The 19,634-nt window shown below is 46.9% G+C and overlaps 1 protein-coding gene across 4 annotated transcripts in view; it reads right to left on the reverse strand.

Annotated features, from left to right (window-relative positions):
- Nucleotides 1–7,608: 7,608 nt before the first annotated feature.
- Nucleotides 7,609–19,634, reverse strand: part of LOC138349740 (uncharacterized) — a gene marked incomplete at its 3' end in the record, with an annotated part of 35,950 nt that continues 23,924 nt past the window's right edge. For all 4 annotated transcript variants that reach the window (XM_069300056.1, XM_069300055.1, XM_069300054.1 and 1 more), the window contains 1 exon segment: nt 7,609–7,724. In XM_069300056.1, the coding sequence (XP_069156157.1) occupies nt 7,609–7,724 (116 nt within the window).

Genomic DNA, 19,634 nt, shown 5'->3' on the forward strand with positions numbered 1-19,634 from the left:
AGCTCCAGTCCACTGTGCCTGTGATCCACACCCCAGTTCTGAGGCTGGATGTCAAAACACACGAAAAAAAACGCAGACTGGAGGGAGGGAGGGATGCCGGGAAGCCTCCGGGACTCGCCCAGAAATGGGCGTTTCATTACATTCAACGCTGGTTTTCTGGGGAAGCCCCCTATGGCTTCCCGGAGCTAACTACCCACAGAGGAAAAGAATAGGGACTTACTCGGGAGGCAGTTGCTGCTCACTCCTCAACCCGAAGTCGAGACAACTGGCTGCATCCACCGACCCAAAGCGACACAGGCCCGACTGAGCCCCAGGAACGTTTACAAGGTAACGACCAGCCAGGACCCCGTTCAACCGCCAAAATCCCTGCGCCTGAATGTCAGCCCAGGACATATTGCCAAAGATAGCGGCAAGAGCCGCGAACTTGCGGATGTCATGGGCATGGGGATAGACCGCAGGCTGGCTAGCCTTAATAACCCTGCAAGCGACCTGGGAGACCCACACCCGCGAAGAGGGAAGAAGGGAAACTGGATCAACCCAAAGCATGTCCATGGACACAGAAGCCATGGCGCACAAATAACGGTGGAGAGCCGCAACCGGACATAAAACATGATGCACCCCCAGGCCTAACCAACCAGGCATCAACAACCCAGGGACCCCTCCTGAAAGCAGCAGTCTAATTCTTTGCCAGAAAAGAAGGAGAAGGCTGCAAACGAATAAACCAATCTCCCCGACCGAAGCAGAAACCTCTGCGCCGGAGGAGATCATGAAGCTCACCAACCCGACTCCCAGAGGCCAATGCCAACAGGAAAAGAGCCTTTGAAAAACAATCCGGAAACGAAGGGGTCACAACAAAACGAGGGGAAGAAAGAAAAGAGAACACTCTGTCCAAAGACCAGGACGGCTCAGGTGGCGCATGGAGCCAGATCGTCGACCCACAGGCGACTAGAAGCCTTCGAATAGCAAACCACACTAGGGGCCTCGTAGCCTGGTGGATAGCGCGCAGGATTCGTAATTCTGTGGCGCGGGTTCGATTCGCGCACGAGGCAGAAACAAATGGGCAAAGTTTCTTTCACCCTGAATGCCCCTGTTACCTAGCAGTAAATAGGTACCTGGGAGTTAGTCAGCTGTCACGGGCTGCTTCCTGGGGTGTGTGTGTGTGTGGTGTGGAAAAAAAAAAAAAAAAAAGTAGTTAGTAAACAGTTGATTGACAGTTGAGAGGCGGGCCGAAAGAGCAAAACTCAACCCCCGCAAAAACACAACTAGTAAACACAACTAGTAAACACACTGCTGCAAGCTCCCACATAGTGCTGTGGGCTCGACGGAAGGACAGACCCCACCGTCCCTAGCCGACCTGGTGAGCACTGGTCACAAAGTCCCAGCCGAGAGACAACGAGTCCGTGAACACATCGAGCAAAGGCTCGGGTAGGCGCCAAGGCACTGAACCCTGAAAAACCCGAAGAGGTAGCTGGCGACGCAGCAACTGATGCAAAGCCCCCGGGGACCGAACCCAGCGATCATGAGAGAGGTGGAAGGGACGTCCCCAAAAGAACCAGAACAGCCGATGAAGCCAAACCCAACCCAGTGGGTAGACCAGCATCGCAAAGTTCAGGCTCCCGCACAGACCCTCGAGCAACCGCCGGATAACCCGGGAACCCCCCAGAAAAGGCACATGCAGGACTGCAGCTGCAGGAGAGACTCCGGAGGAAGAGACAAGGAAGCGGTCCGAGAGTCCCACACACAATGCCCAGCCAGGTCCGAACCTGGGAGGGAACCAGATGGGACTTCCTCCAGTTCACCAAGAACCCGAACCCGGTGAGCTGAGAAAGAACCAGATCCCTGGCCAGCAGACAAGCGGACTGGCGGGGAGCCCAAACCAGGCGGTCGTTGAGGTAGGCCAACACTCGAAGACCTAACAGATGCAGACGGGTCACCACGACCTGCGTGTGGTGGGTGAAAACGTGTGGTGCCAGGTTCAAACTGAACGGGAGACAACGAAAGCTGTAAGCATGAAGCCCCACAACAAAACCGAGCCAGTCCCTGAAACCCGGATGAATTGGGACGTGCCAATAAGCGTCCCGGAGGTCCAGGGACACCATCCAAGCGCCCGGCTCCAACAGGAGCCAAACCTGGGACAGCGTGGTCATCCGAAAGGAGGAGCAATGAACCCAGGGGTTCAGACATCACACGTCCAGAATGAACCGCAAGTCCGCGCAGTCTCGTTTCGGGACTGGAAACAGACGGGAAACCTATCTGAGTGACGTCGTCGTTTCGACCACGCCCAAGCAAACCCTCTCCAAGACGACCCGACAGGGAAAGAAGCCTGCCCTGCCAGCCCCGAACCCCCCACAGGGGGAGGGGCCACCCAACGCCACCAGAGGCCGTGCGAAACGACCCAAAACGCCCACAAATCGTAGGACCAGGCGTGAAACAGCGCAAGCCTTCCCCCCCTCGCCCCATCAATGGGGCGAACCACGAAAGGGCCGGTGCCCCTTATGAGACCCAGAACCTCACACAGACGCGAACACTGCACCGACCAGATGAAGGGGGTCTGAAGGAGGAACCGAACCTGAACCCCGACCCGGTGGCCTACCACGACGAGAGGAACCCAGAGCCTTGGCACGACCCTTCCGGGAAAGTTCACCACTGGACCCCTGGAGAACGAGCAAGTTCGATATAGGATGGCAAGAAGCCGAAGCAGCCTGTATATACCGCGCAATGGCGGAAGCCTCAAACAAGAGAGGACAAAAAGGGGAAGACATCCTAAGAGCCAAGGCCCAAGCGGATTCCACAGAGGAGGCAAGCACCGTCTGCCAACACACGAGCCGGAAAGCATAAAACAGAGCCACTGCATCTTGCAAGATCGGCGCGAAAAGCTTCAGCAAGGCAGCCGATTGAGCGAGCCGTGAGGCCAAGGCGCTAGACCCAGGAACAGCCCCAAGAGCCCCCACATCCTCTGTGAGCCAGTTGGAAGACAGCTCCAGGAAGGAAAAGAAGTGCAAAGCTGCAACCAAAAGGCCCCGAGCTCGCAAGTCCTCCGCTACCTGCACCGCCGAAAGGAGGGGAACCTGCGCATGGCGCTGAATGACACCAACATTCCAGGAAAGGGCAGGAGCAAACAAGCACTCACTGAGGTGCTCAAGGTCGCTCCCCAGGAAAACCTGAAGCACTGTCGAAGCCTTCCACCACTCAAGCGTGCGGGAACGGCAGAAGGAGTGCCAAGTTTCCAAGGCAGACAGGACAGTCCGCCAGCCAGGACGACTCCGGAACCTCGTAACAGAGCCAGAAAGGGAACGAAGTCCCAACCTGAAAGCCGAGTGATCCATTGCCGAGGCATAATCCGGGTCACGCAAGAGGTTTGCCACAAGGGCCGCCCGCACCGCAGCAGGTTGGATGTGATAAGCCGAAAACCTCTGGAAAGATGGAGCCGAAGCACCCAGGGGAACACAGAACCGAACTAGGGGAGGGGCAGACACCAAGTCCAACTCATATGTAGAGGGGGAAAAGAAAACCCCACTCCTTTTAACAGTAAGCCCCACTCAGAGGGTACAAAAACCCAGGCGGGGTCCAGCGAGGCTCAAGGCCCCCAAGTCAGCCCCTCCCCAGTCCCAGGGTCCTCCTCCACAGGACCCGGGGCTGAGTCCTCCCCCCAAGCACCGACCCCACCAGACAAGGCCGGCGCAGCCGTAGAAGGTTAGAATGAGGCCCATTGGTCAGACCCAGAGGCTCCGGTCGGGGGAGGAGACTCGAATGCCTCCGTCGCCACACCGGAAGGGGCATCCCCCGAGGCTGCCCAAATCTCAAGACCAACTAACCCCTGCCCCGACTCCGAAACCCTCCGACGTTTCGGGGCCGAAAACAGGGGAGGGGGACCAGAATGAACAACAGAAGGGGAAGGACTAGGAGGTGCAGACTGAACCAGGGTCGAAGCGACCCCCACCCCCAAGTCCGGGTTTCTATAGGCAAAACGGGGCAGCTGTGGGGCATCCGGATGAGCAACCAACCGAGCGCGTTGCAAAAAACGAAGCCTAGAATGCAACGCCTGCGCAGCCTGTACCCGAAGATGATCATCCTCAGATTGGGTAAATTAGGTCACCAGCAAGCAGCAATGCTCACAGGACTCAGGGTCGAAAGTGTTACCGACCCAACAGGCTGCATGACGGTGGCAAAAACAGTGAGCGTCGCCCTGAAACAAGGGGACCGAACAACCCTCAAACTCGCATGAAGCGAGGGGGGACTCCGGGGTCACATCCATCGGACCCACGCGTCCCCAAAGAGATTCCCAGGGTCCCGAGCATTTACTATAAGAGGACTCGCGCCCAGGTAAACCCAGGCAGGGTACTGCTAACCGGCACCCAAAACTACCAAACAAACTGTCTACAGTTGAACCCTAGGGACGTGTACGCTCACGGGGACCTAGCAGGGGGGCACCACCGAGTATCAGGATGAGGTCAAACACCAGTGGCAAGTAGGGCAGAACCCTCTACCATGGCAAAAAGAAAAATAGAACCCCGCAAGAGGACAACGTACCCCAAGGAACAGAGCCGGCCGCTGTGATAGGTGACAACAAACTGCACAGCACCCTGCACCCGTTACCAGTGCAAAACTGCCTCCTACCCTAAGGTAAACTAGGTAGACAAAACACCCAAGTACCCAAAGGGAGGCCGGGAAACCGAGCAGTAAAACGGACACACAGAGGCAGACCTCGAGGAACTTGTGGAAGGTAACCCCAAGCTCCAAGGGCAGTACTTACAAGGCACCTAGGGTAGGGAACCCTAAGCACATGCAGCCTGAGTACTGAAGAATAACTCCTGGCTCTCTCACCCCTGGAGTACAGCCGCCACACACACAAGGCACAGCGCCACAAAAAGACCGGAGCCAGAGCACACAACCAAGCCGATAGCATCAGCCTCAAGAACTGGGGTGTGGATCGCCGGCTCAGTGGGTCTGGGGCTACCCCTTCCCCCTCCTGGGGAGGGAGAAGCTGTGCAGACAGTGGTAGGACGACGTGTGACGTCATACTAGTTTGCTCGTTTTTGTTTGGGGAGTTCTATCCACTCGCTCGGCTTTTGGTAGCAATTTTCACCAGAATAGGGTTTTGTTTTCGGACGCCTACCTTTCTGGGTGCCTAACCCAGTCGATGGCAGACATAGAATGCTTCCAATCACACGGGGGTTTCTATAGGCCATTGCTCCCCTTGCCTCTCTGAGGGGGCCAAGGTTCTGGCTCGTGGTCCCCGGTAGGCCCATAAGAACTCCGTACACATGACTGATGCCAAAGTCTGACATTAGCATATGAGCCTAGTAGGCTCTGGGAAGCCGTAGGGGCTTCCCCAAGAAAAGAACGTTTTGTTGATAAAGAAAACAGCTCCTATTAACTGGAACTGATGGATAATGCAATAATAAGAGACACGCACAAAGAAGAAGAATAGTAGTAAGAAGTGTCCACAAAGTCAATATACAGCTGGTGCCTTTATAGCATTGATGAGTAATACATAACACAAATAATAATGATTAATTATGTTATTATGCTCTATTTTGTTATATATCATATAAATACATTGCCCAATGTTATTATTAGTTACTTTCAACAATGTCCAAAAAATATTTTTTTTAGGGGAAATTTTTTTTTTAGGTTTAAGGTTTTTCCTCCTTTGTTTATTATTTGAATTTGTTTTAACCTTTACATCCTGGAGAATGTATACTCGTCCCTAACTATGTGAAGCCAGAATTAAATTGGTCAACAAATATATCGGTTACAACTCTCAGAACTTGGAACTTGGATTGTTTTTTTGGCTGATTTTTTTCACAGATTTCAAACTCTATTTTCCTTGTTTCTTTAGGTTGTTTTGATGATTAGGGACCAGATTAGGTTTTTTTTTTACTTATATAAAGTATACCCTAAATATATTCCCTAAATCATTATAATTATCCCTATATATTTTTTTTTTTTCGGGGGGGGGGGGGGGGGGGGGGGATTTTTTCTTGACTTCATTTCTACACACATTGACCTACAACTTTCACATACTTGAGTATGAATGCCAAACAGTGTTTATTACAACATAAAAGTAAATTCATGAATTAGAACTGCCTTATTCATTGTCGATAACTTCAACTTCAGTTGAAGTTATAAGTTGAACTTCTATAACTAGAATTTCAACTTACTTCAGTATCCAAAAATCTAGTTTCTGACTGTTTCTCATCATTTTACATATAGTGTGCACAGCTGTCTGTTCTACAATTCCTATAGAATTGATTTTTCATAAACTCTAAACGTTTGGAGTTATAAATTTTTGTTGTCTAAATTGGCGCGTATTTCAAATGCCATATTAACAAAAATTTTTTTACAGTAAACTATACTGAAAACCTATATTCTAAATAAATGAAAATGAAGATCATATGCTATTCTGAGAGCATAATAACACCAAATGAACAGTTGGTGATATTTTTATATTTTAGCAGCTGATTTCAAAATGTGAAGTTTTCAATATTCAATTTTATAATTAATTTTTATTTTCTTGTTTTTCAAGTTACACTGGTATCATTTAGACAAAGTTGAAGCATTTGCCTAGTAGATTATGCACAAAACATTTGAAATTGTTTCAGAAAATTTATGGAACTGAGTTCAAAGTCACACACATGACATTTTGTGCAGTTTAACACTATCGGCTGCGCCACACGCGCACCGCAGACTTTGACATCATGGGGCTATTGGTGTGGCAAGCGTGCGGCAACGCCTAAATGTGTATACTCGTTTCAGTTTTCTCACCTTAATTCTTGTGCTACGTCATTCGTTTTGGTATCATTGTGTTCGCAATTAAATTCCCTGCAGATGTATATGCATATAATGTCCAAAAGCCTGGCGAGACTCCCCGCAGCAAAGCCTAAAGTTACCCGTGAACGAGCACCAATTTGCACACCACAACCTAATGTGTATACTCGTGCAGTTTGTTAACGTCAATTTTCATGGTACATCGCTCATTTTGGTATCAAATTGTTCACAATATAAAGGCACGCATTTTAAAACTAGTTCCATAATAATGGCACAATAAATAGAATTTTAACAAATATTTAAAAATTCAAATTTAGACCCAAAAACGTATTTATAATCTTTCAAGTGTTCTGACATCAAGTTTCGTGTTACATCTTTCATTCTGGTATCAAATTGTGCGCATTCTAAAGGCGTGTATTTTGAAACTACCCCGAGGTCGATCGGATAAAAAATGAATTTTATACAAATATTTTTGTTATGGATGCGAGTCCTGTCCACGGCTAGGACTCAAGAGAAAAAAAATAGACGTGATCGGTGTCCAAAGCGAGCGATAGTGTTAAGGGTTAAGTATACAAGCATGATAGCCAAAGGCAAGGAATAACTCGAGAGAAATATCTTTAATGCAGTGTAGCTAGGACAAGCTTCATAGCACACCGACGGGGTATTTGGAATGCTACAGTAGCTAGATAATGAAGAGAGGAAACTATCAATACAGAACACAACCCTAATTTATCCAACACTTCAAACTTTTTGGCAATTTTTTTCCAAGTCACTGATAGCCTCTGTACCTTATAACTATACTTTATATTGAAGAGTAAAAAAATAGCTGGTACCTACCCTTTGTTTATTCTTTTCTTGGCCTGGGTAGTAGAAGTTACTGCCCATTTTGATGTCTGCCACACAAGGAAGATCAAAGCCTGCAGCCAAGTCTTCCAGGATCAAGTGAGGAATGACTGTACAAAGAAAGATTTACAGTAATATTTGCACTGAACAAAACACTTTTGTACTTCACTATCCCATTGTATTTCCTAGTAAATGGTGATGGAACAGATGCCAAAGCCTGATAGTGATTTTAACCTCCCTAATAGGATGATTAACTACATAACCTTCCTTGGACTACACAACTATATGAAAGTACTACAATGAGATGAATAAGAAAAAACCAGCGTTGAATGTACTGAAATGCCATTTTCTGGGTGAGACCCAGAGGTTCCCCAGAGCTATCCAGGCTGATATGTATATTATTAGACTGGCATCAGTCAGTGTGAATGGCGTTCTAGACCTACCGGGGGCGAGCCAGAACCTGGAGAGGCATGAGGAGCAATGGCCTATAGAAATGCACATGTGTAATTAAGTGTAGTTGCAGGACGAGAGCTATGCTCGTGGTGTCCCGTGTGTGGAGCATTCTGCATCTGCCATCAACCGGGCAGGGCACCCAGAAAGGTAGGCGCCCCAAAACAAACCCCTAATCTGGTTAAAACTACTACAGAAAACTAACAAGTAAACAGAACTCCCTAATTGAAAAACGAGCAAACGAGCATGACGTCATACTTGTCGCGCCGCTTGTCTGCGTAGCTCCCCCGCCCTGGGAGGGGAAAGGGGAAGCCCCAGACTCGTCGCGCCGGCTATCCACCTGTCAGTTCGAGGCTGGATGTCAAAACACGACCCCACTGACTGGGGGGAGAGAGGGTTGCCGGGGAGCCTCCGGGTCTCACCCAGAAAATGGTGTTTCATTATATTGAACACAGGTTTTCTGTGGGGAGCCCCTTTGGCTCCCTGCAGCTACCTACCCAAAGCCACGGACAAAAGAGAGACAAGCCCGGTAGGTGGAAACCCCGCACTTAAAAACCCCCAAAGCAAGACAACAGGCAACACCGAAAGGACCCCGCAGACGACCCGGGAGACCTGAACCCCAGAACAGGGACGAAGGGAGCCCCGGGCAACTCAAAGCGTGTCTATGGCCACAGAGGCCATGGCACGCAGGCAATGCCCGAGAGTCACAACCGGACACAAGAAGATGCACCCCTGGCCAAAACCAACCAAGCAACCACCCCAGGGACTCCTTCGGAAAAACAGCCGACCCAACCTCGCCAGAAAAAGAAGAATGGCTGCAATAAATAAACCTAACACCAGAACCCAAAGGAGCAGAAACCTCTGAGAATCATTCTAGAACCAAAGGGGCTACAACAAACCGAGGAAAAGAGATAAGAGCATTGTGTCCAAAGACTACGATGGCTCAGGCGGCGCATGAGCAGGCCAGAGGTGAAACAACGCCCGAGACAGCTTGCGAAACAGTGCAAAAGGAACATCAAAATCGAAAGCAAGCCATAGCGGCTCTGCCAGCGCTGCACGATACGAGGCAACAGAATGCGGCATACGAAGACGGTCCTGAAACAACCATGAGAGAAAAGAACAAGACCACCTCAACAAAAAGCAAAGTATACCTATGAAGAGGCAAAAAGAAAAAGGAAGGACCGCCAGGAAACCCCATACTGCCACCTCGATGAAGTACGCAGGTGGGAGGCCATCAACGAAGCCACCTGATCACCAACAGGAGGTGATAGACTCGAGTCAAAATCACCAGACGCGAAGGCTTGAGGAGAAGACCAAACCAGCCCCGTAAAGGATTGGACCGAGCATCTGAAAGAGGCGGAGCCGTGTGAAACCCCTACAATAATAAAGCAAGACAGACACCAAGTAAGCAGCACCTGAAACCAAGGCTGTCAGGGAACCAGATGGAATATCCAGCAGGGCACCAGGAATCCGAACCTGGTGAGCTGGGAAAGAACCAACCCAGGGCGAGCAGACAGGCCCTGTCCGGGAGGATCCCCCCCAGGACCCTTGAAGGACCAACAAGGCTGATAACGGATGACAACGTGAAGAATCCGCTTGCAGAAACAGCCCAACCGCAAACCCCGCAAACAGCAAGGAAAAAAACCAGCGTTGAATGTAATGAAACACAATTTTCTGGGTGAGTCCCGGAGGCTCCCCGGAGCTATCCATGGCTGATATGGATACCCTAACTATTTTGCATCAGTCGATGTGGGTGGAGTTCTAGGCCTACCGGGGACCACGAGCCAGAACCTGGCCCCCCTCAGAGAGGCACGGGGAGCAATGGCCCATAGAAATGCACATGTGATTTGGAGCATTCTATATCTGCCATCGACCGGGACAGGCACCCAGAAAGGTAAGCGCCACAAAACAAACCCCTATTCTGGTTAACAACAAAAATCGACAAACGAGTGGACAGAACTCCCCCAGGAAAACGAACTAACAAGCATGACGCTAGCTTCGCCGCTAGCTTCCTCTTCGGGGGTTTGGGGGTTCAGTGCCTTGGCACCTACCCGAGCCCTCGCTCGACATGTTCATGAACGAGTCGTCTCTCGACAGTGCTCTCCAGGCCGGCCAGGGGCGATAGGATTCCGTCCTCCCATCGGGCTAACAGCACAACGTGGGAGTTTGAGGCGGTTTGACTTTCGCTTCAGAGGGTTTGGGTCGCTCGGGGTTCAACCATTCAGCTCCATTCAGACTGTTCTCCAGTGGTTCATTGTCTGAACCATGGAGGGTTCCCTTCGGTCCTTACCTCTTTGAGACAGGTCACTTCAAGTGGCTCGTCTGCTTGCTTCTCGGGGGGTTTGGCTCTCCGTGCGATTCATATCCGAGGAGTGTCCAACGTCCTGGCAGACTGCCTGTCCCAGTTCATTCCTCTGTCCACAGATTGGATGGTTGAAGCCAACTCCTTCAGTTGGCTCTCCCGGCAGTACAAACTCCCGGACGTGGACCTGTTCGCGTCAGCGTGGTCTCAGCATCTCCCGATCTACACGGCACCCTTTCCCGACTGTGAGGCTGTCATGGTGGACGCCTTTTGGAGGGACTGGTCGAGGTGGGGTTACCTATACCTCTTTCCCCCAGTCCAGCAGTTGCTTCAGGTTCTGGACGAGAGAACAGAACTTCAGTTGGCGTTCTACCAAGGGAGAGAAGTCCTCATGGCCCCTTAGTGGCCAGCCCAGCCTTGGTTCCAGGCACTGCTTGCTCGGTGTGCGAACCCCGGGGTGTTTTCCACGGTTCCACCTTTTCCAGCTGGTTGGACCTGTACAGTACACTGATCTGGTCTTCTCCTCCTCCTCCGCTCTTCACGTCTGGTCTTTTTGATGTGGGTTTATCACCAATTGTATGGTGGTCAGGTGGCTTCATTGATGGTGTTCCACCTGAGAGCTTTGTCTTGACGACAGTATGAAGTTTTCTGGCGTTCTTTCCGCCATTTTCTTTCTCTCTTTGTAGGTTGTCTTGTCCTTTCTGTTTTGGCTTTTCAGGACCATTATTTAATGCCTAATACTATCGCCTCATCTCGTGTGGTGCTGGTGGAGCCACTCTAGCTTGTGTTCGGGGTGGATGTTACTTCTCTCTGACCACACAAACCGGCCGAAGGTTTGACCAAACAAACCGACCACCAGGACCGAAAGAGCAGAAACCCCTGCGTCGGAGGAAAGAATGTAGCTCACTGACCCGACCCCCAGAGGCCAATGCCAATAGTAACAAAGCCTCGGAAAAACAATCTTGAACCGAAGGGAGCACTACAAACTAGCCCTCAAGTTTGTTTTTCCGAGGCTCTGTTACTGTTGGCATTGGTCTCTGGGGGTCAGGTCGGTGAGCTACATTCTCTCCTCCGGCGCAGGGGTTTCTGCTCTTTCAGTCCTGGTGGTCGGTTTGTTTGGTTGCAGCCTTCTCCTTTTCTGGCGAAGAATGAGATGGCTGTTTTCCGGAGGGGTCCTTGGATCATTGATACTTGGTTGATCAGGCCGGGTGTGCATCACGCGTTGTGTCCGGTTGAGGTTCTTCGCAGTTACCTGCATGCTTCGGCTTCGGTGGCTGCGAATATGCTTTGGGTTGATCTGATTTCTCTCGTTCCCTGTTCCAGGGTTCAGGTCTCTCAGGTCCTCCACAGGATTATTAAGTCTATCCAGCCTGTGGTCTATCCTCGTGTCCATGCCGGTAGATGGTTTGCTGCACTGGCTGCTGTATTTGGCAACATGTCCTGGACTGATATTCGGGCACGGGGATTTTGGAGGTCGAACAGGGTCCTGGCTGCCCATTATTTGGTTAATGTTCCTGCTCCTGGGTGTTCCTGTGTTGCTTTGGGTCGCAGGTTGCAGCCTGTTGTCTCAACTTCACATTGAGGAGTGTGTGTGGCAGCCGCCTCCCAGGTAAGTTTCTTTTTTTATTATTTTTGGTTATGTAGCTTCAGGGAGCCAAAGGAGCTCCCCCACAGAAAACCAGCATTGAATGTAATGAAACACCATTTTCTGGGTGAGCCCCAGAGGCTCCCTGGCAACCCTCCCTCCCTCCCGTCGGCATTTTTTTTGCGTTGTTTGATGCTTAGCTTTCGAACTGGAGTGCTGGGCAGCCAGCACAGGGAAGTCCGTGACTCCCCCAGCTCCCCCTCTTGGGGAGGGGAGGGCTGCCCAGACGAGCGCCACAACAGTGGAGCGTGACGTTTGCTTGTTTCCTTGGGACTGAAGGGAGTTCTGCCCCTTTTTTTTTAATTTATAGTTGTACTTTTCTTACCATGTGGGATATGTTTTGTTATGCCTACCTTTCTGGGTGCCTAATCCCGGTCGATAGCGGATAAGGAAACCCCCCAACCACACGGGGGGGGGGGGGGGGGGGGTCCAGGGTCATTGCTCCCTGAAACCTCTGAGTGGTCCCCAGTAGGCTGAACTCCATAGACTAATGCCCCGGTCTAATATATCACACATTAGCGCGATAGCTCCAGGGAGGCTCCGGGGCTCGCCCAGAAAATGGCTTTTCGTTACATTCAATTACATTCATTTTTTTTCCGTTATCTAATTATAAATTCATTGTGGTTATTATAACTCTTGTTCCATTATTTCAGATAATTGTCGTGTATTACTTCCATGCACTTGTCATTGACACATGATGATAATTTTGTTTTAAGCAATACTTTTTAAGTACGTATTGTTCTTATCTGATACTGTACATAGACATGTATATGTTCTTCATGCTCTTGCTCCAATTAATGCATTGTTACCATGATTTTTCACCGAGTAAGATTATGTTCTAATTTTTGTGCACATGCCGAACGGTGTCAGTATTAATGCACACCCGATCTGTCTTTTAATGTGTAATCTGATATTTTACATGCAAGTTATTATTGTATGCCACCAAGGTCCTTCAGAATCCATGTACAGTATTAGCTAGATAAAGTTTTGTCAACAAGGAACGTCGACTTGGTAGCACGTCCGAGTGGTGTCAGACTTTAAATTGTAAGCGGTTGGAGTATAGCCAATTGCAGAGGCAGCTAGGCCTCTGACGTCATTTCCTACAGAGCCGACAGGTCTGCTCTTAAGTGGCTGCTGGCAGTATTGCACAGACCCATGACAGGGTAGGACATCGGTGCTTCAGAACTATCTTATTACCATACAGTACTCAATAAAGTCCTGTGAACCGATCTACAGTGTCTCTCTCTTCAGTCTCAAGTAAGATCCAATCAACAACCAACCAAGCACAAATACTGGGATGAATACAAAGGCAATGAAGAACCCTCAAACTCAAAGAAGAAAAGAGTGGGCCGTGAAGAGGTATCCATTATACAACAGAGCCTGCAGGGGTTTTCCAAGGCCTGTAGGGTGAACGAGCCCGACACAAAGCCCAGGCACTGGGGCCCGCTATGCCAGTAAACCCCTGTCGATGCAGACAACCAGACCACTAAATACAAATACAAATATTTATTCAGGTAAAGTACATACATACAAGGTGAAATACAAAAGTTGATGGATTTATAGATAGAGCTAATACATACAATGCCTAAAGCCACTATTATGCAAAGCATTTCGGGCAGGAAAAACACTAAGACTAAAACTTAATACTAATCGAGATTAAAGTATAAATTATGTTGAGAAAAATAAGAAAAAAATGAAAAAAAGGGGGGGGGAACATGGCAGAAACAAGCAAAAATACAATTTAGTCAACAAACAGCATTGTTTAAAATCGTAGACATGGGTTGACATTTAGGGGTGAGGTAGGTTACATTGAGTTAATTAGGTGGTACTTAGTTTTTATCTTAAACTGGTTGGGAGAGGTACAGTCTTTAACATGGTTGGGAAGGTCATTCCACATTCGAGGTCTCTTGATTTGTAAAGCATTTCTAGTTTGACTAAGTCGTACTCTTGGAATATCAAATAGGTATTTGTTTCTGGTGTGGTGCTCATGGGATCTGTTACAACCTTCTAGGAAACTTTTAAGGTCAGGATTGACATTACAGTTCAGCATTTTATATACTGTATATAAAATACACATGAGAGGATGTGCAGTGACTTGATATCTAACATATTCAGAGATTTGAGTAAGGGTACTGAGTGATGTCTAGGGCCAGAGTTAAATATTGCAGCTAATAGCAGCTTTGTGTTGAGTAATTAGAGGACATAAATGATTTTGGGTAGTAGAACCCCAAGCACAAATACCATAGTTGAGATAAGGATAGACGAGAGAGTAATAGAGTGTCACCAGGGCAGGGCAAGGTACATAATATCTGATCTTAGAGAGAATGCCAACAGTTTTTGAAACTTTTTTTCATATATTTAGAATGTGTCCCTGGAAATTCAGCTTGTGGTCAATGAGAACGCCAAGGAATTTGCCATCTACTTTGTTACAAATTTGGGTATTGTTAATCCTGAGATTTATTTGATTTGAAGATTTATTGCCAAACAAAATACAGGTATAGAAAGTTTTGTCAATATTGAGGGTGAGTTTGTTAGCCAGTGATGGACTTTATTTAGCTCAGTATTCACTGTGACATTTAGAGCAAGGGGGTCAGGACTGGAGTAAATGAAGGTCGTGTCGTCAGCAAATAGAATTGGTTTGAGTTGTTGGGAGGCATTTGGAAGGTCATTAATGTAGATGAGAAAGAGGAGAGGGCCAAGTATGCTGCCCTGGGGAACACCAATGTTGATGGGTAGGGTGGGAGAAATTGAATTACTCACAGAAACATATTGGAGCCTGTCAGTAAGGTAAGACTTTAGGTATTGCAGGGAGTGACCTCTGACTCCATAATGTTGTAATTTAAGAAAAAGGTTTTGGTGGTTGACTGTGTCAAAAGCCTTACGCAGGTCCACAAATAACCCAATAGAGAACTCATTTTTATCAAGAGCTGCTTGTATCAAGTGCATTGTTAGTGCTTTTTTGGGGTCTGAAGCCATATTGACAAGAGATAACTATATTGTGTTTGGCTAGATAAGAGCAAAGCTGCTTGTAGATAAATTTTTCAAATATTTTAGACAAGTTTGGCAGAATTGATATAGGTCTGAAGTTAACATCAGTGGGATCACCACATTTGTGGACAGGGGTTACTCTTGCTTTTTTTTAGAATATCTGGAAAGGTTTGGAGTTCAAGTGACTTGTTGAAGAGCAATGCAATGGCAGGAGCTAAAAATCTGGAGGCTTTTTTGTAAATAAGAGTTGGTATCTCCTCAAGGGCTCTAGACTTGGTTTTAAAGGAAAGGATTATGTCAGTAACATCAGTGGAATTAGTAGGCATTAGGTACAGAGACTGTGGATAGTTACCTGTAAGATAGTCCTGAATATTAGTACTGGAAGATGGAATATCATTTGCAAGGGATGACCCAATGGAAGAGAAGAACCTATTGAACTCAAAATCAGTGTCAGAGGCTGAAAGCTGACCATCATTATTGGACTGGAGTATTGGATTGTTATTTAAAATCTTCTTTGATCCCAATATTTGTGAAATTGTGCTCCATGTTTTCTTAATGTTGCCCTTTGAGTGGGGAAATTTATCTTCGTAGTATTTAATTTTGGCTCTCCTAATTATTTTAGATAGCAATGATGAGTAATTCTTTGAAAATTCTTTGGAGACGATTCCTAACCTATACTTCTCAAGGTCATGTTTTTTATTAATAGATTTAAGTATCCCCTTTGTAAGCCAAGGAGTGTTTAGCCTTTTAGTTGTGACTTGTTTCGTTAGCATAGGACAGTGGGTGTTATAAAGGCTGAGAGTTTTTTGAAGAAAAAATTGCACTGCTAGGTTGATGTCCCCTATGTTACCTAATTTGGACTCCCAGTTGACATTAGCAGCAGCAGCTATAAAATTGCCTATGGCAGCTTCATTGTGCAGCCTAAAGCTTATCTCCCTTGTCTCTAGAGGTGGTTTGTTAATGTTAATTAGGAGAAATGTGGGGTAATGGTCTGTAGTGCTATCAATGATTATCCCTGAAGTAAGTGGAGAGGTTATGTTGGTCCAGATGTGATCAAGAGCTGTGGCAGTACTATCAGTGATTCTAGTAGGTTTAGTGATTAAGGGTATGAGGAAGCAGGAATTCATACAGTTGAGGAAGCTGGCAGAAGTAGGGGTTTCAGGCTCGCAGAGGTCAATGTTAAAGTCCCCTGCGATAATTAGATGGTTTTTATTCAGTCTGTTGTCTAGTATTAGATTTCTGAGATTAGAGTTGAATTTGGACACATCAGTGTTAGGAATTCTATAGACTGCACCCACAGTCAGGACAGACTCAGCACCCTTGACTCTGAAACTGGCGAAGATATACTCCCCACAGCAGTCTCTAGTTCTAATTACTTTTAAGCATGTTAGATCCTGGTGGTAGTAAAGAGCAGTACCACCACCTCTCTGAATTGGTCGACAGTTGTGAATTGCTGAGTAGTTTGGCATGTTTAAGAGTTGAGTAGTATCCTCTTTTAACCACGTTTCAGTAAGTATAATAAAAGAGAATTTGTTGTCAATAGTTTCAATCAAGGCACTAACATCATCGAAGTGTTTGCTTAATTTTTAATGATCTTACATTCAAGTTAATTACAGAGATACTGTGATTATGTGTTAATACATTGTTTACATCATGAGCTGTAAAATATCTGCAATTTTGATCATTAAAGTGATGATTGTCATAGATAAGAGGTTTAGTTCTGGGTCTATACTTGTTTGCATAAGAAAGCTGGTTGTAGGAAAACAAGGCAAGAATGGCAATTTCAAAACAAAATTTTGATATAAAAGGGAGGAAAAAAAATTAAAATATAATCAAGACTATACAAGACAAACACAAAATGAAAAAAAAAAAGGAAAAATAAGGTAAATTGTTTACAAGTACTCTCAGGTACACTGTAAGTAATAATTTGCATTTTGAGACACAGGCAAAGCCAGGGGTACAATGGAGTAGGGGAGTATGGCGAGGCTAGGCAACCTAGGTAATAAATGAAAGCAAAGAAAAAAGTTGAATAATAAACATAGACAAATTTAAGCTAATGATTATTAACTATAAATAGTTTAGTTATGATCGTATAATTAATAAGACCTAAAGAAATATTAATGCACTCAATTAATTAAGTCCAATAACTGACTAATATAAATTAAATGATAATTTACTTTAAAAAAGTGTAACAAAGAGACTTAGGATACCTAGCCCGCACTAGGTGACAAGGGGGGTTAATTATGTTGACTCATTGAGAGGGATAATAAGGTGGGACAAACCACATTGGGAGAGGAAAGTGTTGAGGTTATCCTCATTAGCAATTGTAAACATTTTACCTTCTGAAGTCTTTCTCACTTTAATCATGCCATCTCTAACGAAGCACTGATGAATCGCAGCTGGGTTTTGTTTACGGATTTGACGCAGGCGGTGGAGGAGTTGCTGTCTTTTTCTAGTCAAGCACTCGTTGATGTAGATTCCCTTTCATTGGGATACAGCTGTCCGGACAAGATGCGATTTTGTGAACTGGGAAGCTAGCTTGAGGCGAATTTTACGCTGGTATAGACCTGATGGATTCGTTTTGCCTACTCTGTAGGCAGCAATAATGTCTGTTTTATTTAGAGTGACATGCAATTCGTCTTTTATGAGACCATGAACTATTTCAATACACTTCTCACCTTCACGTTCCACAGGAATATAACTTGGGATGACACAATAACAGTCAAGCAGCTTTTGCTGGTCCTGTTCATCCTGGGAGATGGAATGTTGGGCGGATAATGTACTGATACATGCAGTCATTTTGTTGAGAGCTTCCTCTTGTTTTTTTATGGCTTCATCAGTTTTTAAGACGCATATTTTCCTCACAGAGATCATTCAAGTCATGCTGGAGTTGATCTTGGCTAGCCTTAAAGCTTCTTATATCCTCCCGGAGAAGGGTTATTTCTTCTTGTTGTTGATGAGGGCTCGCGACGTTCGCTTGATTCTCAGTTTGAAGACTCAGGATGATCGTATTTTGAGTCTCAAGGACTAGGCACAACTTTTTTTTTATTTTTTCTATTTCCACTAGAAGCCACTGGAAAGCCGAGGGGGGGTAGCAAGGGAATTCTACCGCATGCACCCTAGGCATGTCTAATAAGGCAAAAAGCAAGAACTCCTCAGCAGAAGCAAGTGAACAAACCACCAGCAAACAAAGTGAGACAGAAAGAAAAACCTGAGACCCAACAGTGACAAGCAAGAAGCCTGGGAGAAATGTAGGTGCGCTGTTCACTAGCTGAAGAGCTGGCAATGCCAGCTGCAGAGCACCCCACCAGCCAACAACACTCCCTAACCCAGAGCAAGATGGAAAGCCCAATACCCCCGACTTACCCCAAGAGAGAGGACCACCACAAGGAAGCAAGCCCCCTTAATGAAATATTTTCCAAATGCCCCAGGGAAGGAAACCCTGACTGAGCAAGGGCAGTACTTAAGGAGCACACAGGGAAGTGAATCATGAACTTGTGCAGCTCCAGTACACAAAACTTCTGGCCAATGCACACTCTTGTCTTTTTAACTGTTCCTACACAAGACTCCACCAAAACAGGAAATCGTGGCCAGAGCGCACCAATGATCGCCAAGCACAAAGATCATACATCAAGGGAACATCATACAAACAATCATACATACAATCATACAAACATTAAACACCAAGGGAGCCGGTGGCTGAGCGGACGGAACACTGGACGTGTGATCCTGTGGTCCCGGTGGGTTGAATCCGTGGCGCCGATGAGAAACAATGGGCAGAGTTTCTTTCACCCTGATGCACCTGTTACCTAGCAGTAAATAGGTACCCGAGAGTTAGTCAGCTGTCACGGGCTGCTTCCTGGGGGTGGAGGCCTGGTCGAGGACCGGGCCGCGAGGACACTAAAAAGCCCCGAAATCATCTCAAGATAACCTCAAGATCAGTCAAGAACTGGTCTGTGGCAGCCCTGGCTAGCCCTGGTCCGCTACCCCTTCTCCCAATGAGGGAAAAGGTGGAGCTAACTAGCAGGAAGCTGGTGAGACGAAGTTTTGGCTGTTTGTTTTCTTATTGAAGAAGTTCTTTTGATATTTTGAGGGTGTTGGTCTCATTTTTCAACCATGCAGTAGTCTGTCTTGATTCACCTATCTTTCTGGGTGCTTCCCTGGTCAATGCCAAGATGATGAACTTTACATTTAAAGTGTTCATGAGCCAGTACTCCCTGCACCTCTGTGAGAGGGGCCCAGGTTCTGGCTCGTGGTTCCTGGTAGGCAAACAAGAACTCTGCGACTGATGACTCCAACTAGTACGGCACTTAATCAGTAAGCTACATACAGAAAATGTCTTAAGTCTTTGTAATACATGTTTACGTATATGAATTTAGGTGATGAGACTCGAGAGTTTAGTGTCTTTATGTTTATTTAATATAATCTTGGTTACAACAGTCAGTAGTTGGAGATGTAATAATATGTTGTGATAGCCAAGACGAGGCCTGGAGTAAAGAGCCGAGCGCTTGCGTGAGGCCGGGGGATGGGGGGGGATGAGAGCTCGGATGCGGGATGAGAGTGTAGAGCTCGAATATGGGTGAGGTCTTTGAGCTCAAAAGCAGAATTAGAGCTGAAAGCTCAAATACAGCCAGA

This window comes from Procambarus clarkii, chromosome 43 (assembly GCF_040958095.1).
Source record: "Procambarus clarkii isolate CNS0578487 chromosome 43, FALCON_Pclarkii_2.0, whole genome shotgun sequence".
Taxonomy (NCBI): Eukaryota; Metazoa; Arthropoda; class Malacostraca; order Decapoda; family Cambaridae; genus Procambarus; species Procambarus clarkii.